Source organism: Myotis davidii, unplaced genomic scaffold (genome assembly GCF_000327345.1).
Source record: "Myotis davidii unplaced genomic scaffold, ASM32734v1 scaffold6, whole genome shotgun sequence".
In the NCBI taxonomy this organism is placed as follows: domain Eukaryota; kingdom Metazoa; phylum Chordata; class Mammalia; order Chiroptera; family Vespertilionidae; genus Myotis; species Myotis davidii.
The window spans coordinates 5,757,155-5,773,758 of record NW_006383011.1 but is presented as its reverse complement, the minus strand read 5'-3'; the positions used below and the strand labels follow the sequence as shown (position 1 = coordinate 5,773,758).

Sequence of the window (16,604 nt, the reverse complement as noted above, 5' to 3'; positions counted from 1 at the left end):
TTAGCAGTTAATTTGCATATAGCCCTGATTAGCCAATGAAAAGGGTATCGTTGTACGCCAATTACCATTTTTCTCTTTTATTAGTGTAGATTGTGGTTGTACAGAAGTCTTTGCTTCCATCCCCATTCAAGGGTGCACTTATTAGCACAAAGAGTTAGATTAATTTGTTAAGAGATGACCTAATTTTCTCACTTTATAGTTTCTTTGCACTTAGAAAAATCCAGTAGAATTTAAAATTTTCAATGTCAAATGTTTTTTTTAATTAATAAAAATGCTTTTTATTCCATTTTCATCAATTAGCTCTTTAATCTGCAAAAACCCTGTGGCTGTTTTTCACTCAAACTCTAGGCATAAAACCAGTGTTAAAATTTTGAGACTGCCACAACTTGGCTTTTTTCTAAAGCAAAGTAAATAAAATATCTACTTATTTGAAAATTTAAATTGGTTTTAACATCTTCTGTTGCATGGATAAGATGATTGGTCATTTTATGTATCAATTATAATTCCCTTCATTTATGCATGCTTTAGTTTGGAAAATATCTGAAGGATTTGAGTTAGATCAAAGATTATTTGAATAATCTATACACAATTGGGATATTTAAACAGCCTAGAACTCCAAATCAAATCATTTTAGTTAATAGGTTTGTGGCAAAAATATTTTACTCGGAGATTTTGTGTGTTACTTTGTAATATATCTTGCAAGAATCATGTTTTTCAAAGTAGGAAGGAGGAGGGTAAAATAAAAGGTCCTTGCTTCTCTATCCTTTTATTTACATTAGTTATCAGTAAATTTACTACATTCTAGCTATAAAGTTATTTATGATACTCTTTTTTTAAAAAAATATATTTTATTGTCCTAACCGGTTTGGCTCAGCGGATGGAGCGTCGGCCTGTGGACTGAAGGGTCCCAGGTTCGATTCCGGTCAAGGGCGTGTGCCTTGGTTGTGTGCACATCCCCAGTGGGGGATGTGCCCGCAACCCAGGTACATTGCCCTTGACCGGAATCGAACCTGGGACCTTTCAGCCCACAGGCCGACGCTCTATCCACTGAGCCAAACCGGTTTCGGCTATGATACTCTTGAAACATTAATATGTATTAAGCAGAGGAAATAACAATATCCTATCATACAGATATTTTTATTCAAGTTAATCAGCAGATATTATTCTTTGGAATTTGCACTGGGCATTGTGGGGAAATAAGAGTTGTAGGAGACACCATTCTCACCTTCCAAGGAATTTAAATATAGTTGAAGAGGTGGGACTTACAGAAAAAGAACGATCACTGAATATAGTATCAAAGGGGTTAAAGATAATAGTAGAGGAGCAGTGAGGGGGGAGTGGAAGATAATTAGGAAAGGCTTCATGAAAGAGGTGGAACTTGAAGTGAACTTTGAAAAATAGATGGTATTGAGATACTCAGAAAGAGATTGGCAAACATTCAAGGCAGGGAAAATGGCAAATGCAATGGGAAGGAGACTGGATTGTGTGACATGTTGGCAGTTGGAGCTTCAGAAGGGAAGATCAGGAGACGAGGCAGGAAAGATTTATAGGAGCATATTGTGAACTTCCTTAGGATCCAAGGATCCTTATCTCAGTGGTCAGGGAAGAGTGTATTGGGAAGTTTTGAGTAGAAGAGTTATAATAGAGTAATTTAAGAATATCAGTGAATTTTGTACACAGTGGAATAAGAGAAAATAAAGACTAAGGGCAAAAGGATAGCTTTATGCTACTGTTAAATATCCTAGAATTAAGGGGGTGGTAGTTGAATAGAAAGTAGGTGACATGAGGGATATAAACCAAGAATTGTAAGCCAAAAAGAAGAATGAGTATAGGATGGGCAGAAAGGTTGCTGAGCTAGGATCAAGAAATTAAGCTTATCTGTCACAAAAAACAAGGGCAGATGGGATTAATCCAAGAGTATCCTTATATAATAAAAGGCTAATATGCAAATTGTCCTGTGGGAGTTCGACCGACTGGGAGTTGGACCACTCGCTATGATGTGTGCTGACCACAAGGGGGCAGCGTGGAACGAAGGAAGGCCCCAATTGGCCCTAATCACTGGCCAGGCCTAGGGACCCTACCCATGCACGAATTTCATGTACCAGGCCTCTAGTGATAATATAGAGAGCTGAAAGCATTAATTAGTTTGGTAAAATTCCTTGTGGCTATTGAGAGTGATGGAGCCAAAGATATGCAATTGGAGGGGACAAGTAGGGTCAAGTGATAAAAAGTGTTTTTCTTATATAGAGATGTGTGTATGTGTAGTGGGCATGGATTTGTTTTGTCTTCCCTCTTTATTTCAAGCTGCAACCAAAAGAGCTCCGAAGTATTTTTACAAACCTCAGCTTACCAAAGTTGACAAATACAGTATGTATCTGTAGCAGTTAGGTGATTTTTGTGCTAAATAATTTGAATAATTGAATGCCTTTTGTTTAATTTTATTTTAGAATCTCCCACCTTCTGTTGTGGCTACTGTTGGTGGAAAAATTTTCACTTTTGGCTCCTATAGGCTTGGAGTACATACCAAAGGTAACTGCTTTTCTGTGTTCTACTGATAAAAGTGTTCACTAACAAACTTTTATTTGTTCATAATTTAAAAATACAGAAGAAAAAATTCCCATTATCTCACTACTCCGAACTAATTATTATTAGCATTTTCTATAGCAGGGGTCCTCAAACTTTTTAAACAGGGGGCCAGTTCACTGTCCCTCAGACTGTTGGAGGGCCGGACTATAGTTTAAAAAAAAAAAAACTATGAACAAATTCCTATGCACACTGCACATATCTTATTTTGAAGTAAAAAAACAAAACGGGAACAAATACAATATTTGTATTTGCATGTGGCCCGCGGGCTGTAGTTTGAGGACCCCTGTTCTATAGTCATTACATATTTTCTTTTACATGTTTGTGTGTACTTAACAAAAATACGATACATAATATGCTCTTCTTGATAAGAAATACTTTGATTTGTAGGAGCTGACATTGATGCACTTTGTGTAGCTCCAAGACATGTGGAGAGATCTGATTTTTTTCAGTCTTTTTTTGAAAAATTGAAGCATCAAGAGGGCATTAGAAATTTAAGAGTAAGTATCCTCTGGTATTTAGTATCTTGAACTTGTTAATAAATAGCTGTAAAAGCTAGGGTTTACAATTGTTGAAATATTTCTTAAGAAGTTGCTCTGTCTTGTTAAAATAATGGATAATGATCAATAACATGGGCTTTATTGTTTTACACATCTGGATTTGAATCTAGAAATCTACCAAATATTAGCTCTTAGATTTTGGTCAAGTTACCCATTCTCTCTCAGCCTTCGTTTTCCTCTTTTAGAAAATGGAGATGGCATATAATAACATTTTTATAAAGTTTTTCTGAGGATCCATGAGATAATTTACATATATAAAGTTTAATTAGTAGTAACCCTTTATATATGTACTAGAGGCCTGGTGCATGGATTCATGCTCTGGTGGGGGCATGGCCTGTGGTGATCCGCCTGCTGTGGGAGCACCGCTCATCCTGGTCAGCCGAGTGGTGCTCCCACTGTGGAAGTGCACTGATGACCAGGGGGCAGCTCCTGCGTTGATTATCTGTCCCCTGGTAGTGAGTGCACATCATGGCAACTGGTTGACAGTTGTTCTGGTAGTTCCACCGTTCAGTCACTGGGCTTTTATGTATGTAGATATGTAGCCATTCATTCAGCACATTAGTTTCAGCACTAATGATTCATCAGACACTGGCCTTAGTCCTACAAATACAGTAGTGAACAAGACATTGTTTATGGGAAGGAGGGATTAGGGGAACTAACCAAGTGAATAGTTTTAATACAATCTGAGATGATAGGATAAGATGAAGTTCAAAGGATCTGCATTACTTGGTTGTGTGGGAATAGAGAAGGTTAAAAATTTATATTCAGATTAAGGAAGACTCAGACTTTTCTACTAAATCTAAACTATATTGACTTTTTTTTAAAAACTATATTGACTTATTTTTTGATAGATTAATCATAAGTTCTGATTGTATTTTAATTTCTAACACAAGTGCTCTTTGTAAATAATCATTTTTCAATTTGATCAACAATAATAAGTACTCAGATAGCAATTCTGCCTGCCAGTTGTGATGAATATTTTTAGGAGATTAAGTTAGATAACAACTGTCATAGACATTTTGTGCATCTTAAATAACACAGTCACAAAGTAGAAGTACTAACCTAGAATGTGAGTCCAAGAACATTTTCACTTTTTCTGTCGAGTTTAATACAAATTGGAAGCAAAGGAATTCACATTATTGACAATTAGGAAGGATTTAGAAAGGATTACAGCTTATATATATGGAGCAGAGGTATTCATATTATTGGCAAATAGGAAAGATGTAGAAAGGATTATGCCATATATATATAAATTTTTCTTTTTTTGTAGGCTGTAGAAGATGCCTTTGTACCTGTTCTAAAATTTGAATTTGATGGAATTGAGGTAAGTGTTTTTAATATGTTTCTGACTGTACAGTTGAACTATTTAACCCCATAAGGGCTTTTTGAGTTATTTGCTTTTTTTAAAATAAGATTTAAGAATCTATTTTAACTAATCAAATAGTCTTTAAATAGACCCTCACATTCCTCTTTCCTATATCTGTTGATTTCTCACCATGGAAAATGAACCAACTTTCATCCCTACCCTAGTCTCATTTCCATAATCTCCTAACATAATTATATTATGTTAATTGCTTTGCGATTTATTTGCTTAGGCCTTATTCTTAAGACTAATTCAGACCCTCCTGTCATAGTTGTCTAAATCTCCTTTAAATAGATTTCTCAGTATTCTGTCATCATTCTGGGAAAATATCTCAGAATCTTCTCGCCTGTTCCAATTCACTCTGATTACTCTCTATGGCTGATATATACAGCTGACATCCTAACATCTTTTTTTTTTTTTTTTACTATCATCCTGGGATTTCGTCTTGCCTCTCTCTAGAGTTTTTTTTCTTGACTCTCATTTTAGTGGCACTTATCCACTAGCTTCCTGAGAAAGAGCACATGGTTTTGAGATCTTGCATGTTTAAAATATCTCTTTCTCACACCAAAATGGTAGTTTGGGTAAGTAATGGTTCTCAGAATTTTGAAGGCCTTGCTTCATTGTCTTATAGCTTCCATGCCGTGTTGAAAAGTGTGGTGCCATTTTAATTTCCTCATCCTTTGTATGTGATCTATTTTGTCTCTTTGGACACTTACATGATTTTTCTCCCCAGTCTTCACAGTTGTAAAATTCATGGTGATATACTTTAGTATATGTCTTTTCAATTAAATATGCTAGGTATTCAGTAGTCTTCTTTCAACTTAGAAACTCCTGCCCTTCAGTTCTTGGAAATTGTATTGACTTCCATTGGATTTCCTGCCTTTGTTTCCTCTCTCCTTTCTGGAGCTCCTAATATTTGTATGTTGGACCTCCAGGATTGCCGCCCCCCCCCCCTTTTTTTTTCCTTCCACTTATTGGCCACATCTTCTTATTTTTGTTTTGCTTTTTGTGATTTTCTCTTCCAAACTTTCTATTGTTTTCCATTTCTGTCACATACTTAATTTCTAAGAATTTTTATATTCTCTTAAATATTCCTCTTTGTTATGTATGTATTTACAACCTCTTGTTCTTATTTCCTGGTTATAAATATTTTTAATCTTTGCTGTTTGAGATCTGCTGAGTCTTTTATCACTTACCCATCTACTTGCCAGCTTTCACAATTTTTGCTGTTGTCTCATATTTTCCTTTGTCCTAATGCGTTATGTGTTTAAAAACAAAATGAAACTAAACAAAACAAAATTTTGCTGGTATTTTAGAGGGGTTTCAAGAGGGAGTGAATGTAAATGTGTGTTGGATCTGCCATCTTTATCTAGAAATTCACTTATAAGGTCTTAAGTTGGTTTTTTGGTGTGTGTTTTTTTAAAGCTTGGCATATATGTTAAAATTAAAATACTTTCCCTTAATTTGAAGATTCAATTGCCCTCACAAAACTTTTGGTGATTTTCGCATCTGAGATTGCCTATATAGGCCTTTTGAAGTTTTAAAGAACTTCCAAAACTAATATTTACAACATTTTACATTTTTGAGGTGGGAAAGGGGGAGAATGAACTAGAAGGAGAAAAAGTAATATTTTTCTCTTTTTTTGCATCTTTCCAAAGATTGACCTAGTTTTTGCAAGACTGGCAATACAAACCATATCAGATAATTTAGATTTAAGAGACGACTCTCGACTGAGAAGCCTTGATATAAGGTGTATTCGCAGCCTAAATGGTAAGCTTCTAAAAAGAAATCTCAGCCATCTGCCTGAAAACAATTTGACATATAGAGATCTTTTTGCAGAACTAGTAATGGACTTTTAAAAGGATTGGACTAAATCGTTTTTAAAATGATGTAATTTTCTCTATGCACATTTCTCTGACCACATTTAAACATCTTTAAAAGAAATTTGTTTGAATGTTGTTTATGTTTGTAATAGTGGTTCTCAAACTTACTGGCCTCAGGACTGGTTTACACTCTAAAAATTTATTGAGGACCCCAAAGATCTTCTGTTTATGTGGGTTATATCTAGTACTGAACCATCTAATACGGTCAATATTTACCATATCAGAAATAAAAACCGAGAAAATTTTAAAGGGTGTGTTAGTTCATTTTAAAATAACAGTAAACATTTTTGTGTGAACAATGGCTTTGTTTTGCATTTTTGCAAATCTTTTTAATATTTGACTTAGTAGAAGATAGCTAGATTTTCATATCTACTTTTATAGTCAATCTCTTACAGTATTTTGTTTTGATTGAAGCATAGGAAGAGAAACTGGCCTCTTAAAGATATGTAATTGGAATAGGGAGGAGTATTTTAATAATCTTTTCAGATAATTGTAGATATTCTTTGATACTACACTAAAACTTGACTAGTAATAGTTTTTTTTTCTTTTCCATAGTTTTATTGAGGTCTAATTACATACCATAAAATTCATTCTTTTTAGGTATACAATTTAGTAGTACATAGTATATTCAGAGTTGTGTACAACAGTTGAATTTTGGAACATTTTCATCATCCTCAAAAGATCCCTCATATCTATTTGCAATCATTCCCTTTTCCAAGTCCCCAGTCCTAGGCAACCACTAATGTACTTTCTATTTCTATAGATTTTCCTTTCCTGGACATTTCGTATAAATGGGATCATTAGTTTTATGTGTCTGGCTTCTTTCACTTGTAATGTTTGTGAAGTACATCTATGTTTGTAGTATATATCCATAGTTTCCTCTTTTTATTGCTGAGTAAAAGTGATCTTTTTAAAAAGGCTAGTTAGAATATCTAATCTAAAACCATATCAGTTAACTTTTTGAACTGTTACATTAAAAATCCATTGGTCTATCTTGTTCTTTAATTGGATTTTTTTATCCATGCTTGATTTTGTATGATGATGACTTCATCATTTGGAAAATTTTGGTTCACAAAATTATTTGGCTTTTCTAAATGTTAACTCACATTTTGTTATAAAATCAAAATTACATTTATTAATATCTCCAATATCATCAGAAAAGTCTAAGTATTAGAAAGCTGTCAAGCTCACAGTAACAGATACTAGTTATCCAAAATTCTAATTTTTACTTGGAAACTCAAATGTTATTATTGGCAACAAATTTTTGTCATTTGTTTTCCTTGATATAAGGCTCACTTTGTTTTGTTTTTAGAAAGTATCTGCTAAATACTCAAGCGTGAATAGCCATAGTTTCTGTCAATCATTATTTCAAGTAAAGTTGGTATTCCTTAAAAAAAAAATGGGTAGCTCAGCTTGCCTCGAACATGTTCAAATTACCCGCACAGGTTCCTTAGCTCTCTTCTAACTGCAAATGTGTGGCAGTAAACATGTCTGCTTAGTACAGTGTTGCTACAGCTTTAATTTACTGCTAAGGTACCAGCAGTTTTACCCACCACTTCTTTCAGTGCAAATGTTAACACAGTGAAACAGGCAAAGAAAGCCTTAATGCAATTATAAAAGTAGGTTTGATCTAACAGATTCCCAGGGGTCCTTAGACCATACTTTGAGAACTACTGGTTCATAGTATCTTTTGTTTAACTGAATCATTGTGTTTTGCTGTCCTTCTAGTGTGCAACAGTAAATCACAGTGTTTGTGAATAAGGTTTGCATTAAAGCAATAACACTCTTATAACTTGGGAGCATTTAATTAACAGTCAAGTCAAATGTGGAAGAATGCTAAAAAGATAGACCTATCCCTTATTTTAGTATTGGATTACTTTGCCCATGTGCTTTGAATTCTTTAATTCTTTAAATGAAAGTCTGAATTAACTGGGTTTTGTTGCATAATGAAATATGAATGCTTTATCTTTTTCAGGATGTAGAGTTACTGATGAAATTTTGCATTTAGTGCCAAATAAAGAAACTTTTAGACTCACCCTAAGAGCAGTCAAATTATGGGCAAAACGTAAGTATCCCAACTCTTTTATTGTATGTTTGCATTATAAAATTATAATTTTCTTTTTTATTGTTGACAATGTTACAGATGTCTCCTATCTTCTCCTTTTTGCTTCCTTCTACCCAACCTCTGCCCCACTCTAGGCCTTCCCCATATTGTTGTCTATGCCCATGGGTTAAGCATATATGCATATATGTTCTTTGGTTAATCTCTTCCTGTCCCCTCCTACCCCCCAACTTCTACTGAGATCTGTTATTCTGTTCCATGCATCCATACCTGTGGATCTATTTTGTTTGTCAGTTTATTTTGTTCATTAGATTCCACATATAAGTGAGATGATGTGATATTTGTCTTTCTCTTACTGGCTTATTTCGCTTACATAATAGTCTCCAAGTCCATCTATGCTGTCTCAAAGGGTAAGAGATCCTTCTTTTTTACAGCCACATATTCCATTCTTTAAATTACCACACTTTTTTATTCACTCATCTACTGATGGGTGCTTGGGCTGTTTCCAGATCTTAGCTATTATAAATAATGCTGATATGAACATAGGCGTGCATATATTTTTTCTGATTGGTGTTTCCTGATTCTTAGGATATATTTTCAGAAGTGGGATCGCTGGGTCAAATGGCAGTTCCATTTTTAATTTTTTGAGGAACCTCTGTACTGTTTTCCACAGTGACTGCACCAGTCTGCATCCCCACGAGCAGTGTACTAGAGTTCCCTTTTTTCTACACCCTTGCCAGCACTTAGCGTTTGTTGATTTATTGATGTAGCCATTCTGGCAAAATTACCATTTTTAGTTGCTAATGCTAGAAGCATACATGAAAACTCTTGAGCCTATTGATACCAATTGAAGTCCAATAAGTTTTGGAGAAGCTATTTCTGTTTCAGGTGCAATAGTTATGGTGCTATAATGTGTAATTATACTTCTTTCTCCCATGGGTGAAAACTGAAAAGCCCCTGACTTTCCATCTTGGGTTTCAGCCAGGCAGTCAGAATGAGTTAGGACTTGAAGAGTATACTCTTCACTGATCTTTGAGCTCTCTTTGGGCAGGAGTGTCTTACTTATCTTTACTCCCCATCACCAACAAAGTTTATAGTATGTGTTCAGTAAATTTATTAAATGAAAAGCCTACAGTGATAGTTTTAACTTGTTTTTGTTTTACGCTATAACACCCTTCTAATAAAACCTGGAACTGCACTAGTTTAAATGTATAGGATATGGTTAGTAAAAGGCCCAGTCCTGAGCTGGCATAGCACATTTGTACTGTTTGTAACTACATTTAACTGCTACACTTCTGGCACCAGGTTTTATATAGTCTGAAACAGTGCTCTCCAAGAAAAACTTTCTGTGATGATGGAAATGTTACCTATTGTGCTGTCCAATACAGTAACCATGTAGCTACCAAGTCCTTGAAACATACAAGTGAGAAACTAAATTTTAAATTTTATTTAATTTAAAATTAAATAGCACCTAAGAGAAGTAAAAAGGTAGGTCCACACAAAAACTGATACACAAGAGTTCATAGCAGCTTTATTCATAATAGTAAAAAAGTAGAAACAACCGCATTATATAAACTGATGAACAGGTAAACAAAAAGTGCTATTCCTATAATGTGGAGTATTATTTGGCAATAAAAAAGGAATAGAGTATTTATTGATATATGTTACAACATATATGAACATTGAAACCATTATGTTGAATGAAAGAAGCCAGTCATAAAAGACCACATATTGTGCAATTCCACTTATATGAAATGTCCAGAACAGCAAATCTATAGAGACAAAGTAGATTATAGGTTGCCTAAGTTATGGAGGATTTGGAGGGGGTGAGGGGGGGGGCACAGGAAATGTGATGTTAAAGGTTTATTTTGAGGGTGACGAAAATGTTCCAGAATTGATTATAGTGATGATTGCACAACTCGGTGAAGAATATATTAAAAGCCATTGAATTTTATACTTTAAATGGATGAATCCTAAGGTATGTAAATGATGTCTCAATAAAAGCTGTTACACTCCCCCCCCCAAAAAAAATAGCCAAATGTAACTAGTAGCTACCATAATATTAGTGCACATCTAAAAAGACCTTAAGCAAGTAGAATTTGTCTTTTGACTCAGTTACCTTGTATAGTCAGGATAAAGTAATTTACACTGAGAGGATATCACAAGTAATTTGTCTTCCCTTACAGATTAAATGCCGTGTTTTGTTAATTCTTAGATGCTTACCTTTCACATTTAATATATCTGAAATTGATATATAAACATTTGTATTTTTTCTCTTATTTGCTTAATGGGATACAAAATCATGCCATTCTACACTAATAAAAGAGAAAAATGGTAATTGGCGTACGACGCTACCCTTTTCATTGGCTAATCAGGGTTATATGCAAATTAACTGCCAACTAAGATTGACAGTTAACTGCCAACAAGATGGCGGTTAATTTGCATATGTAGGCACAATGCAGGGAGGCGAAAGGGAAAGCAGGAAGAAGCCCCCTGCCTTTTCTGCCCAGGCCTGATGCCTGGGCCAGAGGCATCAGGCCTGGGCAAGGGGCTGATCCTGCGATTGGAGGGTGATGGGGGTCAATGCCTGAGGGCTCCCAGTATGTGAGAGGGGGCAGGCTGGGCTGGGGGACACTCCCCCTCACCCCACACACACCCAGTGCATGAATTTCGTGCACCGGGCCCCTAGTATTATATAATTGAAAAAGGCTCTTAAGTTTGCTGAAATATGGTAATGCTTTTTTATAGATTGCTATAAGAAACAATCATATGAGAATTGAGTAATATCAGTGATGTGCTGTGCTTTATGGAAAATTCTAAAGTTATGCAAATTATGCAGAATAATTATGCAAAATACTAAACTTAGTCCCCAGCTTTACACTTGATTTTAAAATGCCCATGAATATGATTACTAATGAAATGTTTATTCTTCCCTACTTATAGAACTCTCCAGATATCTTGCCTTTTTTTCATTTCTTTCTCAACCGTAAATATTGAAATGTGGGAGATTCCAATGTCATATCAGTGGAGTCTAGTTGGGCAGTCAGAACGGAGATAGGGAATAAGGGTTTCTGTATTGGAGGGCAAAGTAGGGGGCTATGGTAAGCAGGTTATGGTTTACCAATAAGACTAGGCCTAGCATGAAGGTCTACTTGTTGATTTTAATGTGGGGGTTTTTTTCAATATATTTTTTATTGATTTCAGGGAGAGGGGGAGAGAGAAACATCAATGATGAGAGAGAATCATTGATCTGCTGCCTCCTGCATGCCCCCTACTGGGGATCCTGCCTGCATCTCGGGCAGGTGTCCAGACCTGAAATCAAACCCTGATCTCCTCGTCCATGGGTTGATGCCCAACCACTAAACCACACCAGCCAAGCCTAATGTAACTGGTTTTTAGGGTCTTTTAGGATCTTTAAAATATGTGAAGCAAAAAGCAATAGAGAGTTCTAAGCAGCAGTCTTATGAAGGAAGTAATCCTGTTCTTTACAGTTGAATGACATGGATAGTAGGTCCTAACAATAATTAACAAATATATTAATTTTATAGGACGTGGTATTTATTCCAACATGTTGGGATTCCTTGGTGGTGTCTCTTGGGCAATGCTAGTTGCAAGAACTTGCCAATTATATCCAAATGCAGCAGCTTCTACTTTAGTTCATAAGTTCTTTTTAGTTTTTTCCAAGTGGTAAGTATTCATATGCATACTTTCATTTATTTACTAACCTCTGCCTATTTGGAACTGTGGAAATTTAAGAGCTATGTATAGATTTTTTTTTATTGTCTTAACATTTTCTTTCTATTTATTTATTTTGGTTAATCCTCACCCGAGGATATTTTTCCATTGATTTAGATAGAGTGGGAGAGAGGGAGGAGGGATGGGGGAGAGAAAGAGAAACATCAGGGCTGGGGACTGAACCTGCAATCCAGGTATGGGCCCTTGACCGGGAATAGAACCTGAGACCCCTTGGGTGTATGTGCAAATGCTCTAACCATTTAGAAACGCCGTCCATGGCTTATATTCTTTTTTTTCTTTTTCGTTAAAAGTTTAAAAACATCAAATTAGAGGGAGTGTTGGGACACCAGATGTCACTTGCCAGGGGTCTGTAAATGTGCATCTTTAGCTTGAGAGAGTGGTCACAATACTTAGCCAATTACTATGTCGAGGTCATTTAAGATCTCCTCATGTAAAATAGAGTTAATAATCATAGCTGCTGCATGGGTTTGTTAGGAGTATTTTCAGTAAATATTAATTGTTGCTGTTGTCAGAGTTAATACATGAAAGTAAATGAAAAGGAAAGGAAAAATTTAGATTTAAATTAGATACAGCTAATGGGCAAAGCTGTATTTACCCTTTCAGAGAACACTGCTTTAAAATGATCCACTTTTTTCCATTTTTTTAAATGCCCAATACCCAAGACATTTGCTATATGAAAGTTGGAACAAAGTCAAATGATGTTAACATTTCATATGGTTGCCGAGGTGAGGTCCTATGTGAGCTAATCTGTCTTATGTTAGGGAATGGCCAAATCCTGTGCTGCTGAAGCAACCAGAAGAAAGCAATTTGAATTTGCCTGTTTGGGATCCTCGGGTAAGTGACTTATTATAGAATTTCATTAAGTCTTTTATGAAAAGGACAGTTCTCTAAATTATAATCTAAAGATAATTCTTGTGCCTGCTTATCTTCTTTCTAATGTAACTATAGCCCTTCCCTTCCTCTGCTGTGTTTTTTGGTGCAGATGATGTGTTTTTCCAATGATAATCCAAATGTTATGTCATTAAAAATCACCCATATAAGACTATGGGAGTGGGTGTATCAACCAAAATGTCATAATCTATTTTTAAAACTGTCTTACAGATAATTTCTAATACAGTACTGAAGTATATATGTAAAAGATTTGCTTTGCAGTACAACTTAAAAAGCAGATTCATGGTTCCAAAATAGCATAAGTCTCACTCACATTGCATTTTAGTTTGCTTTTAGAGTTAATTGCTCATTTCTCTGAGTAACATAGGGGAAGTCACTCAATGAATAGGTGCAGAAAGAGGATTGAGAACCATTGGACCAGATAATGCTTATTTGCAGCTATGATACTGTATTTCCGTGGTTCTAAGAGACTATTGTTTATAAGGTGCACCATCAATTTAACAGCTTTTCAGGGGAAAAATAAACTTCTGCAGAGTTTCCATTGACTGTCAGTCACATCTGACTTCAGAAATAAATGTAGTTGGGGATGGGATATGTACTTTTTAGAATTGAGGAAATGTAGTATTAAATTTATATTTCATATTCTTCAGACTTTTGGGGAAATGAAGTGAGGACAACTGAAATAGGAGAATAGATCAATTATTCTGCTTCTAATTTCACAGGTAAATCCATCAGATAGGTATCATCTCATGCCCATAATCACCCCTGCCTACCCACAACAGAATTCTACGTATAATGTGTCCACATCAACTCGAACAGTAATGGTAGAAGAATTTAAACAAGGTAAACCTATTGGCCCTATTGCCCTTACATATTCCCACAAGGTTTTGGTTGACAACAATTTTATTCTATTTTGTAGTTACTTATGCTTGTTATTTCTTAAAATTCTTAGAAATGTGTATTTATTTTTTCAGTACTTGGTTTTCCAAAATATCCTATATAATAAAAGGGTAATATGCAAATTGACCCTAACAGCAGAACGACTGTGAATGACTGGTCACTATGACACACAGTGACCACCAGGGGGCAGACGCTCGATGCAGGAGCTGCCCTCTGGTGGTCAGTGCACTCCCAGAGGTGTAGCTCTGCTCAACCACAAGCCATGCTGACCGCTGCCAGCACAGCACTGGTGGTGGGAGCCTCTTCTGACTCCTCAGCAGCGCTAAGGATATCCAACTGCAGCTTAGGCCTGGTCTCCGCTGGCAAGTGGACATCCCCTGAAGGCTCCACGGGCTGCCAGAGGGCTGTCTGACTCTAGCTTAGGCCCAGTCCCCTGGGGAGCGGGCTTAAGCCAGCAGGTGGTCATCCTCGAAGGGGTCCCAGACTGCAAGAGGGCAAGGCCCGGCTGAGGGACGCTCCCGAATGCACAAATTTTTGTGCACCGGGCCTCTAGTATTATAATATTAAGGCCAGAAATAGAATCAGCCCAATCTGGTTGAAGTTGACTTTTGTGCTCTGAGAAAGAACATAATAAAGTTACTTTTTTTTTTTTTTTTTACTCAAGAATTTGGTGGGATTAGAGGTTTGGGGGTAGCGTAATACAATAATGCAGGAGCTGATAATATGGTAGTCATTGTTTAAAATCTCTCTCTCTCTCTCTCTCTCTCTCTCTCTCTCTCTCTCTCTCTCTAAACTTAGGTCTTGCAGTCACAGGTGAAATTCTTCAAGGGAAATCAGATTGGTCCAAACTACTTGAGCCACCAAATTTTTTTCAAAAGTATAGGTATTTGAAGTTTCCCATTTTGTGTGTGTGTGCATAAAGAATAACATTAAACTTATTACAAAGTTAATAAATGATAGGTCACAATTGTCATGTATATTTCAAATGAGTGAGAATAGGTTACCAGAACTCCTAAGTGATGAGTTTCTATATTGTAGTAGTACAGTATATAACCCATTGTTAGTGGTTTTTTGTTTGTAGTGAGTTATTTTTTTCATTGCAGTGTCTGGAATTAATTTTGTAAAAATTAAAGTATGTTTTGATTTTCATAAATTGTGTGCCTGCATTAGCTCTTTTGTTCATTGGGAGAAAGAAAAAGTACTGGAAAAGCAGACACTAACAATTTTTATTGCTTTTTATTCCCCTGATTGTTGCTAAAAATTCTTCATAGACATTATATAGTATTGACTGCCAGTGCATCAACAGAAGAAAACCATCTAGAGTGGTAAGACTTATTTTTCAAGTTCTTTACCTACTGTTATAAATGGTAAAGCACCATATAAATATGTTACCACCATAAACACTTTATTTTCAAAATTATTAAATCAGATTAATGACTTGTATATGACCATGGAGCATCACCCACTGATTTATATATTGTCTATGGCTGCTTTCCTGCTACAAGGCAGAGTTGAACATTTGCAACAGAAACAATGGAGCACAGAGGCTAAAACTTTTATCTGGCCTTTTATAGAGAAAGTTTGCCAATCTCTCATTTAGATTACCTTGAGGAATAATTCAGTGTTTTGTATACCTACTGTTGGAGCACACACAATTAAAATGTGTAAGCTTTTTCTAGTGTTTAAAAAAAATATAAAAGTGTTCTTGTAGCTAGTCTTTCTAATTCTTAAAATCATTAAATTAATATGATAGTTGACAGCAGTCACATTTCTTAAGTGAAATAGAAAGTTGCAGAAATCTGATGAAACTTTGGATATTTTAGGAGTATCTGATCTGATTTTAGTGAATTTTTAAATGTAATAACTAGTATCAATTCTGTGAAAATCTTAGCCTTTTTAAAAAAATCTTTATTGTTAAAAGAGTATTATATGTGTATTTCATAAATTAAGGGCTAGCTTTTTTGGGTCACATTATTTAAACATATCTTACCCTTTTTAAAGAAGTATATCTTTATTGATGAAAAAGTATTACAGGTGTCCCCTCCTTTAATTCCCCCCTTTTCTCTCCTCCACCCAGATCCCGCCCCACACCAGGTCTTCATGACTCTATTGTCTGTGTCCATGGGCTATGCATATCCTCCTATATAATAAAAGGCTGATATGCAAATCGACTGAATGGAGGAATGACTAGTCGCTATGACACGCACTGACCACCAGGGGGCAGACACTCAACACAGGAGCTTCCCCCTGGTGGTCAGTGCGCTCCCACAGGGGGAGTGCTGCTCAGCCAGAAGCTGGGCTCATGGCTGGTGAGCGCAATGGCCTCCCGCCACTGTGGCAGTGCTAAGGGCCCCTTGGGGGATGTCCACGACTGCCAAGCGGATATCCCCTGAGAGGTCCCAGGCTGAGGGACGCCCACCCCCACACCCCAGTGCACGAATATCATGCACCGGGCCTCTAGTATGAATATAAGTTCTTTGGTTAATCTCTTCCCATCCCCCCTGCCCCCTTCCCTCTGAGATTAGCTTTAGAACATACATACATATGTGTGTGTGTGTGTGTGTGTGTGTGTGTGTGTATATATATACACACACAAACACACACAC

General features: G+C 36.1%; 1 protein-coding gene across 8 annotated transcripts in view; it reads left to right on the top strand.

Annotated features, from left to right (window-relative positions):
* Positions 1–16,604, top strand: part of PAPOLG (poly(A) polymerase gamma) — a 41,234-nt gene that overhangs the window by 9,588 nt on the left and 15,042 nt on the right. For all 8 annotated transcript variants that reach the window (XR_001512289.1, XR_001512290.1, XR_001512291.1 and 5 more), the window contains exons 4-13: positions 2,448–2,529; positions 2,974–3,083; positions 4,414–4,467; positions 6,165–6,276; positions 8,365–8,454; positions 12,000–12,138; positions 12,969–13,041; positions 13,821–13,941; positions 14,797–14,881; positions 15,270–15,323. Coding sequence is in view for 5 of the 8 variants with exons in the window: in XM_006778572.2 (XP_006778635.2) it covers positions 2,448–2,529; positions 2,974–3,083; positions 4,414–4,467; positions 6,165–6,276; positions 8,365–8,454; positions 12,000–12,138; positions 12,969–13,041; positions 13,821–13,941; positions 14,797–14,881; positions 15,270–15,323 (920 nt within the window). In the remaining 3 variants the exon portion in view is untranslated. The remainder of the gene's footprint in view (positions 1–2,447; positions 2,530–2,973; positions 3,084–4,413; positions 4,468–6,164; positions 6,277–8,364; positions 8,455–11,999; positions 12,139–12,968; positions 13,042–13,820; positions 13,942–14,796; positions 14,882–15,269; positions 15,324–16,604) is intronic.